Raw genomic sequence first — 10,740 nt, 5'->3', positions numbered from 1 at the left:
TCATATCCTATATAATTTCCTAACCTAATCCTTATTCCTATGCTACAAAATTTTCGTTGCTAGATATAAATTAATGACGTTTCCCCGTTTTTTTTTTTTGCGAAATACCCTAAAATCGGGGTGAATGCCATACCACAAGAGAAAAAAAAATAAAGTATACAGTACATAATGTCATTTGTTACTGTCAAAATATAAAATTTTAAAATCTTTAGTTAAATTCAAAAGTTATTTTTTTATTACTAATATATCAGAATAATTAAACATCTAGGTTGTTATAAACTTGTATTTCCTTGGAACAAACAATTTTGTTTACCCAGTTCAACACATAATATAAACGGGAGGAAATTTGAAAAAATACAAAGACAAACAAATAACGCAGCCTGCGCTCGCAATCCGACGAAATGTATGATGTCAACAAACAATAAGACATACTTTGTAAAGCAGTCGTGGTTAATTAATAACCCGTTTGTAAACAATTATAATTGGCTACGTAATCAATCGACTGGAGTCAACTGTGTATATAGCGAGTCGTACATAATTTCAATCGTCTCGCGCATTTTCGCGGCGATGGTCGTGTAAATGACATCATGCATTTAAACAATTTTATAATTTCTTGCTTTTTATTTTCATTTTGTTTGTGCGATGAAAGTGTCGACAAAAATGACAAGTTGTTGAATGGGTTCATCGATTATTTGAATAATTTGCCGAATCAGCCGTATGTTTACGAAGATGGTGTGCTGGTACATACGCAAAAGACCGTGAGTTTCCCTTTCTGAGCCTACAAATCAGTTTGGAAGGTTATCTGCCACTTAGACCTCTCAAGTTATCAGAGACTGAATGTGGTATTATCAAAGTGGCACTCAATATGTTGTATACAATAAATAATCATAAATATATACTATTATCTGTATATTAATTTGTATTTTAATTGACTATTGAAGTTGTTTTGTGTATTAAATATATACAATACAAGAGTTGTATAATTATTAAGAAATTTCAAGTAATTTTATATTTGTTTGTCTTGAATATAAACTAAATTTTTAGTTTATTATATGATACTTAATAAATATTTTGCTTATTCCATAAATGCCCCTCCGATCGATCCCCTGTCCAATTCAAACGGTGATCGATATTACAACGTCCTGAGGTGAGGTTCATACACCTAGTGGTGCCCTCAGACTAAAGTCGTATCCGTCAGGCAGGAGTTGACCTTCAGCCGCTCCATAAGTCCTTTCGCGGGTTTGGAGTGCCATCTGCACTCGCCCCCAAAAGTCCGGTGAAGCTGTAAAGGCCAGCTACGGCCAACAGCATTAGAGTAGTCCAAAAAAAATCCATAAATAGGGATAAAGGAAAGATGATTATGGACAGTTTACTGTCCATAATCATGTTTCCATCATTACAAAGCTTTAGCTTTTATATTGTTTGAAAATATTCTCTCAAATTCTGATAGTACATGAATAAATCATTATATAGCACACTGTCCAAATTTGAGGGATTTATAATATTAAAAATATTTGTTTATGATATATTTTTTAAATACATACCCAGTCTGAATGAGTATACACAACAAAAGAATTGAAGTAGAATATAATATTTTTTAAACATACCTACATACAAATAAATGCCTCCATACTGATTGAAGTAATTTAATATTTTTAGGATGAAAATTGCTACAGAATTGAAGCAAGACTTAAGGCAAGTGAGACTCATAATGTAGAAGCATATAAGTATGTGAAATGTTCAGGCACTGTGATAGAGCTGGAAAATGAAGTAGTTGTGCAGGATAATCAGTATAACTGTGAAGATGCTGAGCCTGAGGCAACAGATGGCAGTGTGGCTGGGAATCTTGAAGAGGTGGTCTCAGAATCAGCAGACAGTACCCCAGAACCACAAGCACATAGACCTATACAGCTTGACAATGAGGTCAGACCTAATATTGAAGTAAGTATATAAAAATAATAAGCATTTGTATTCACAGTTCAATTAAATTAATCCTTTACAAAATTTCTACATCAGTATTCCTTATATATAATGTTATTGGTTTAGAATAGAATAGAAAATCTGTTTTCAAGTAAACTTGCATTGCAATTCCAATGAATAGTTATCAATTTTTTTTTCAATCTACCACTCATTTGGAAAGCTGTCTCATCACTAGAAGAAAGAGCATGAAACTTGCTTGTTGCTCTTTTAAATAATTTTGTTGTTACTTTACATTTTTAAGTTGAAGTGTGTGTATACAAAATACCCAGTTGGCACTAATTCAATTAATTACTCAAATAGAAAAAATATTAAATATACAACCAACTGGTTGAGAACTAAATAAGAGTAAATCAGTTGTAGTGATTGGAGTAGATCAGTCCCTACAAGCAGCACTTATTCATGAGTATGGCAGATGAGCCAGCCATCACTGTGCTCAACCATATTTTAGGGAGATAGAATTATCATGTTTTAGGTATATATTATTAGGCAATACAATTTTGACATTAATTTGAGGACAGTAGTCTCGAATGATTGTTATTGTTATTGAGGTTAACTTCCATATGGAGTTTCTATGTGGGTACCTCTGTTACACCTAATTCAGGTACCAATTTAGTTGTTTTGGTTGAATGGTGAATTTCAGGTTGGCCATCACAGTTCATTTGTCATTCATATATAACATAACTTCACGATATTGTTTGTTTCTTTTGACAAACCTTGATTCCTCATCTTGGTCCATCAAATATGCCTTAACAAGTGTCAATACATTTACATAGAAATAAATGTTGACAGTAGAGTTCATAAAAAGATAACATCCCATAAACTTATTTCGAAAATTTTAATTTAACACATTTTATGGACATTTGCTTCTATAGCCATTTCATTATGTGGCATAACGACAACATTCGCCCAAATCTAAAGGGCCGTTTTTACATATAGTGGCAAAAATATGCATTTACCAACAACACTTACAAATATAAGCATATATAGTTTTAATTTTTTAGGAAACAATTTTCTCAATTGAATTTAAGGGCGTAGTGTTGTGACGCTTATACTAGATGGATGGATTGTGTGAAAAATGATATGAATAAAAGAAGAGTATGTTTACATATGACGACCGATAGAGAGCAGTGGAAGAGAATGACATACTGCGCCGACCCCAAATAATGGGATAAAGGCAAGGCAATGATGAGTGTTGTGACGCTTATAGCCGCAACCCAATTAAAGATGCAGAATAAATTAAAATTTACTTTAATTTAGCAGAAAGATAACTATACTTCTTATATTCTAAAGAAATACAAAAACATGGTGTTAATTTTCAAACATGACTTGTTCCTATTGTCCGTCTATCTGTTAATAGATTCAATGTACCTACTTTATTTGTATCCTATATTTAAGATGCATTGAGAATATTTATTAGACACATGTTTGCAAATAAAAGAAGGCAGCCTTATTGCTGTAAACAATCTCTTCAAGGTAAATTGAATCTAACATGTTAAATTATCACAGGTATGCAAATATGAATATAAATGTATTTGCTTCTTCTTACCTATATAGTAATAATCATATCTCTGGACAATTCACATAGTGTCATATAGTCCTCAACTAAGCAGAACTTGTGTTATGGGTACTAGACAACTGATGTAAATACTATAATCCATTTATTTTTGTAAATATATACGTAATATACATAGAAAATACCCAGACCAATACAAACAATCACATTCTTGAATACAAAAGTTTGTACCGTGCAAAGAATCGAACCTGTGACCACTGGGAGTAAAGCAGTGTGCTAAACCGCTACATCACCTAGCCTGTAATAACTTTTTAAATTTTCGCATGTTACTTTAATATTGAACTTTGGTAATAAAACAAACACTGAATTTTAAATGAAATTCATATTACAATATTGAAAACCGTATCCAAAAAGCCATTTCAGACATTAACAGGAACAATTCCAAACAGACAAATATTGTAAAAAAAATTGTGTATAATCTTTACTGTTTAAATTTTTATTGAAATATATATATTATTTAGAAGTTTGAGGTTTTCTCACGAGACTACAGTATGGGGTTTTTCAAGAAGGGTATATTAAGGTTTCTCAAGGGGCGGCAACGCGCACGAAACACCCCTGGTGTTTCAGGCTTCCATAGGCTACGGTAACCATTTACCATCAGACGGGCCGTATGCTTGTTTGCCATCATAGTAGTAGTATAAAAAAAATACATAAAATAAAGTAGAATATTGAATGTTTACTAACAATGGAAAATATCTATTTTTGTCTAAATTATACTTAATTGGTTTTTGAGAAAGATAATAATGAAAATTATTGTAGTGCTATTATCTTAATTACTAACGTTATTAACAGGTAAATTTATATATAGACATTTGATATAACTGTAAACCACAAATGCCTTATTTGTGGTTTTCTTACACATTTATTATTTACTAAAATGATTTATTAATGTTGTCCCATTTGTATAAATTAATTTAATTATAGAACTAACATTAAGTTATTGTTTTTTAATTAATACTTTATCATCTTACATAATCTGCCTCCTCCTATCCTTAATTCAGTGACAGTTAGTTCTTTCAAACATAAATTATTCACTCACCTCTTTAAAGAACAAAAATCATTGTAGCAGGGAACACATATAATATAATAAGCATCTAAAACATGTACCAACTACACCATTTATGTACGTTATATATTTAAATATTATTAATAAATTTTATTATAATAAATATCTCATTACATAGCAATATACCTACTTAAATAATATACAGAATATACTAAATACATACATTAATTAAAATTGCATTTATCTTTACATACATTTTCATACCTATTTATAAAATGGTCTTAATTTTAACGTTTTATTTTCTTTAGTAATCTTTACGCTCTCTCGTGTGTGGTGGCCCCACTGAAAATCAGCGCTGTGGTATATATATACTGCAGTATAAATGCTGAGTGGGAGTCACATTCAGCGTTACTAGTATGTTTTAGCTTTTAGCTTTTAAATTGTATAGTATATAAGATAGATAGCATCTAAGAATACTGTAATGCTGAATAAATGTCTTTATTATTATTATTATTATTATTATTATTATCTTGTTCATAGAATTGTCTTTTTGTTTGTTGGCCCTTGTTAATTATAACTAAACAAAGTTACTCATTGCCCGTAGGTACTCAGACATATAGACTAAATCTATTCTATCCTACTATATAATATTATAAACGGGAAAGTTTACGAGAATGGATGGACAGATACTTGGATGGATGTTTGTTACTGTTTCACGCAAAAACTACTGCTCGTATTTTCATGATATTTTAAAGTAATTTAGCTTATTCATCAGAATAATTATACTGATGAATAACATAGGCTATAAATTTCAGGCGGGTGGAACCGCAGGCACAGCTGATATGGCTGTAATTTAAAAAGATATGTAAATTTGGCGAAATATAATTATAAATGTCAAGTAAGTGTGACGCAGACGAAATTGCACGGGTCAGCTAGTATTTAATAACTATAAATATAAATAAAATTGGAGTGTCTGTTTGTAATATTGAAATAACCGTTTTATGTATATATATATATATATATATATATATATATATATATATATATATATATAATTATAATTTAATATAAATTCGGTAAATACGCCAAAATATCATTTTTGTCTGTCTGTCTGTCTGTTTGTTCCGGCTAATCTCTGAAATGGCTGGACCGATATTGCGTGATTTTTTTTTGGTAGGTAGCTGATGTAATAAGGAGTAACTTAGGCTACTTTTATTTTAGAAAAATAAAGTTAAAAACCACGCGGACGAATTCGCGGGTACAGCTAGTTATACATATAGCAGGAGATTTGGTTTTTCGTTTGATTGTAAACGTTAATCTCTGTAACTACTATTTCTAATTGAAAAATTCTTTCAGGCTATACAACGCCTATTTATCGAGAATGGCTAGGAATGGCTAGAGCTTATTAACACTGCTCTACGACCATTAGGAGCGGAGCGGATTCTTGCAAAAACGGGATCACTTATATGACGCAAACGAGCTTGAGCTGGTCAGCTAATTAGACGATTAAGAAAAAGGAACTCCTTAAGGTCGGTTAAGATGAGGAAGTTAGGTAATAGTGGAATACTCTACTTTTTGTTATGACCTAACTACAAAAAAGAGTTCCTTTTATCGACCGAGAATAGTAACTCATTATACCGTATGTATAATGAGTACGTTCATGTATTCTATAATTAAATATCATACGTAGAATAAACAAATTGGGATACTTAGTTGCTAGGACAACAATCTTTTCTTTGAATTTTATTTATGCGTTAAAAATACATACATAGTAATAATACTATATTGTATATACAATACATACACTATACACAGACGAGCATTTTTATCTATATACTTATAATGAAATGATTATGAAGTTGAACAACGACTATTGTTTGAAAGACAAATATTGCTTATAAATAGACTTGAAAAGCACCATTTCAAGAAAGTATATACTGTGCCACCCTCAGTATCTTATCAAGAATACAAAGTGACATAATACGTTTATTAATTTTAATAATTAGTGCTAGTTAATAGTTTGCATTCATACTTCTTTAAAAATTTAATGTTAGCACAATTATAATATTTAAAAGAGCAACACGCAAGTTTCTTGCTCGTTCTTATTGCAATGAGACAGATTTCTGAATTATTTACCATAAAAAAATAGTAATGACTGAACAGTCATTACTTTTTTTGTTATAGTGCTAAAATATAAAATTATTTGTATAAAAACAATATTCTTGTCTTACGCAAAAATTTGGTCTTTATGTCTCAAGGGTACCCAAAGAACCTCTAAAGGATTTTAATTGGAATGAACTTTATGAAATGAAAATGAACTTTCTAAGAATCAGTTGAATGTATTTTATTATGGCATATACCGTAAAAAGGGAAAGTATTTAATAATAGTTTTTTCAATCTAATCTCGAGATAATTTTTAGGTATATTCGTTACGATTCAAACAAATTCACAACTTTAGAAATGATACTTCTGTATATAACGAAAAATCCTAATACACCCCAGTATTAGGATTTTTCGGTCACGAAAAAGCGTTTCCGTTGCCTGGAGGGAGGGGACAGACGATATATCTCATTATGAGCACATTTCTTTTTATAATATTACTTTAGATGTATACTTATGTGATTCTTATGGGAGTCTATTATATTTTGTGAATTCTAGTAGCCTTTTACAACATCCTCTGTACAAAAAGCCTGTCGCCAGTGCCTACATAATAATAAGTGTATGGAACTATCGGGTACGTCCCTGCAAAACAATATTAAAATCGACTATAATTTGTTAGCATTAAAGTCGATTTTCGAAATATTTTTTTCACATAAACTGTTTATGATTGTAGGAAAGTGCGTAACTCTTGTAACGCGTGTGTGAGTTTGTGAGTGACACATAATAAATGTAACTAACAATTACATCATTGTTTTTAAAATGGTAGGTACAGTGAATATTTTCCCAAGAAATATTATTGAAAAATGTTGCAACTCATAATTCCATTTAAAATTAACAATCTTATTAGTACGGATACCTCTACTTCTTTTTAATACATTTCATTCAAACTAAATCTGTTACGTATTACTGATAAAACTTGATAACTCCGGTCAAATGTGAAACTTGTGTTGGATCGTCATAAAAATAATTAAAATAAGTTGTAGGACTATTGCGCTGCGTGCGGTATTCAACGACCAACTGCCGCCGGCCTCCCGTTACCCAACCGCTACCGGGGTATCTGTTGCTTAGCAACGAGCCAACAGCGCGAGGCTACCGGCGGGTGCGCCGCTATATATATATATCTACTTACGTAGTGTATTACATACTCCCCCTTTTGACCTAATCAGTGTCCTCACAATAGGTCAAACAAAATCAAGAAAAATCAACACTACAACAGTTTAGTTTAAAGATACACAAGATATTAAAAAAATAAAGCATTGATCTTACGCGGACGGCCACGCCCTCTTTTTGGTACCACTGGCTCCACAGGATCACCCTCGGATCGCGAATGATAACGCCGAAAATCAGAGACGTGATACTTTCCTACAAAATCAAAAGGTTCCTTACAATGTTCAAGTAAGTAGGTAGTGGGACTTAATTTCTTTGAGATTTGATAAGGTCCATCACGCCTTGGGTTAAACTTGGAGCTGATACCCTTGCTAGCGTTACTCAACGTGTGAGTCTTCAGAAGTACGAGATCACCAGGCTCAAATACCTCAGCCTCTCGTCGTGTTTTATCTTTTGATATCTTGCCAACATCTTGTTCTTTTTCGCAGGTCTCTTTAGCTGTCTTTAAAACATCATTCAGCTTCAAAAGGTACGGTGTTATCTGCGGCACATAATTTTCAGCTTCGACGATGGCTCGAAGATCACTCCGAGCGGAAAAAGGTGAGCGTAACTCTATGCCAAACGTTAAAAATGACGGCGTGTATCCGGTACTTTTAGACGACGCAGTATTTAATGCAAAACGTATTGCAGGTAGCGCAGATGGCCACTGTCCATGTTCTTTCTCGACTAGAATGGCGAGTTGTATTTTTAACTCGCGATTCTTCCTCTCGACGGGGTTCGCCTCTGGATGATAAAGCGGGATGAGATTCTGCTTCACTCCTAGAACAAACATAGTCTGTTGCATAACGTCTGCAACGAACTGGACACCATTATCTGAAACAACCCGACGAGGCACACCATAACGTAAGAAGATTTCCTCAACAAATATTTTGGCACAAGCTTCGGATGTCGCTTCTACGAGTGGGAATATTTCCACCCACTTATTGGCCGTATCTTCAATGATAAGGATCCACCTCTCACCATTAGGTCCTTTTGTTAGTGGTCCGAAAAGATCGACGGCTATGATTTCAAATCGTTGTGCAGGTACGGGCGTTTGAATAAGTCCGGCTGGTTTACAGTTGGAGGGCTTATACCTTTGGCACTTAATGCAAGTTTTTAAATAATCTTCCACAAACCGTCTCATTCCAGGGAAATAAAATCTTTGCGAAATGCGTTGCAGTGTCTTCTCTACTCCACCGTGACCTGCAGTAGCAGCATCGTGATACTCTTTCATAACCTGTTCTCTTAACTTTTCAGGTATAACAAGCTGTAGTTCTTCTGTCTCCGGATCAGCATAACGGTAAAGTATTCCTTTTGATATATGATACCCTCTTTCTGTCCATCTTTTAATCGATACTTCTTCTTTTCCTTCCAGGTCCAAGACTATCTTCGCCACTTCAGGATCAGCAAGTTGGTCGTCACGGAGCGTAGCAGCATCCCAGCGCGGAATTTCCACTACAACGGTACACACTTCACAGATGTCACGAGCAACTTCGTCACATGGCGGTCGGCTGAGTGTATCTGCAATAAGGTTAGCCTTACCCGGAGTGTAATCTACTTTGAGGTCAAAGGATTGCAGCTTCATAGCCCAGCGGACCAGTCTACTCGTGGGCGACTTGAGAGTGAGCAGCCACTTGAGTGGCTGATGATCGCTAGCGACGTGCACCGGATGTCCATCAATATAACCGCGGAACTTCTCAACGGCCCAAACAACAGCGAGTGCCTCTCGCTCGGTTGTCGAGTAGTTTCGTTCGGCGTGAGTTAGAAGACGACTGGCGTACTCAATAGGACGCTTTTCGTGTTGAGACTCCCCCTGGAGTAGAACAGCCCCCAATGCATAATTGCTAGCGTCGGTCCTGAGAACAAAAGGAAGACTGTAGTCTGGCTGCGTAAGTATCGGAGCGGACGTAAGTAATTTCTTAAGTTCCGTGAACGCAGCGGCTTGGTTTTCCTCCCATATCCATGGCTGGGTCTTCTTTGTCAGCAATGTCAACGGCTGCGCGACTTTAGAAAAGTTCGGAACAAATTTCCTAAACCAAGAAGCAGTTTGTAGGAAACTTTTCAGGTGCTTCAAGTTACGTGGCTCCTTCATCTCCAAGATGGCAGCGACCTTGTCTGGATCTGGTGATACTCCCTCGGGTGTAATAACGTGCCCAAGATACTTGACACTGTCACGCGCAAACATGCACTTATCGCGATTACCGTGCAGGCAGAAAGTACGGAGACGTTCAAATACGGCACGAAGATCCCGAAGATGTTGTTCGTAGCTGGCTGAGATTATAATGAGGTCATCTATGTATCCTAGAATGGTAACGTCCTTGAGAGTTGCTCCCGACCGGAATCTATCGATGAGCCGCTGGAAGGTGGCTGGTGTGTTGCGTAAACCAAAAGGCATGCGCCTAAATCTATGCATTCCGAAGGGAGTCACGAACGCAGTTTTATCCTGATCCTCCATACGAACGGAAACCTGCCAGTAACCGGACCGCAGGTCCACAGTACTCATGTAACAACTCTTACCTGTGTACTGCAGCAAATCGTCGATAACAGGCAACGGATAAGCGTCACTCTTTGTAATAGCATTCAGTCTCCTATAATCTACGCAAAATCTATATGACCCATCCTTCTTAGGTACTAAAAGAGCTGGCGCCGCCCATGCAGACTCGCATTCCTCAATAATACCTTGTTGGATCATATGCTCCAATTGTTCTTGCATAACAGCTTTCTTGGCGGGCGTAAGTCGGTACGGAGGTACAGCAATAGGCACATGCTCCCCAGTCTCTATACAATGCTCCGCAAAAGGCGTAGGCCCTCCCCCTTCTCCAAAGATGTCTTCATATTCTTGGAGTAGCTCACTGAGTCTAATCTTCTCTGGTGG

At 35.1% G+C, this 10,740-nt stretch overlaps 1 protein-coding gene across 1 annotated transcript in view; it reads left to right on the top strand.

Moving 5' to 3' along the window:
* Nucleotides 1-204: 204 nt before the first annotated feature.
* The window catches only part of LOC131851734 (uncharacterized), a 33,699-nt gene continuing 23,163 nt past the window's right edge, over nucleotides 205-10,740 (top strand). The window contains 2 exon segments of the mRNA XM_059202278.1: nucleotides 205-758; nucleotides 1,660-1,941. Of these exon segments, the coding sequence (XP_059058261.1) occupies nucleotides 588-758; nucleotides 1,660-1,941 (453 nt within the window). The 5' untranslated portion in view covers nucleotides 205-587.

This window comes from Achroia grisella, unplaced genomic scaffold, assembly GCF_030625045.1.
Source record: "Achroia grisella isolate CSIRO2021 unplaced genomic scaffold, CSIRO_AGI_Agris_v1 utg807, whole genome shotgun sequence".
In the NCBI taxonomy this organism is placed as follows: Eukaryota; Metazoa; Arthropoda; class Insecta; order Lepidoptera; family Pyralidae; genus Achroia; species Achroia grisella.
Note: the sequence above shows the minus strand (reverse complement) of the source record. Positions and strands in the feature narration are given on the sequence as shown.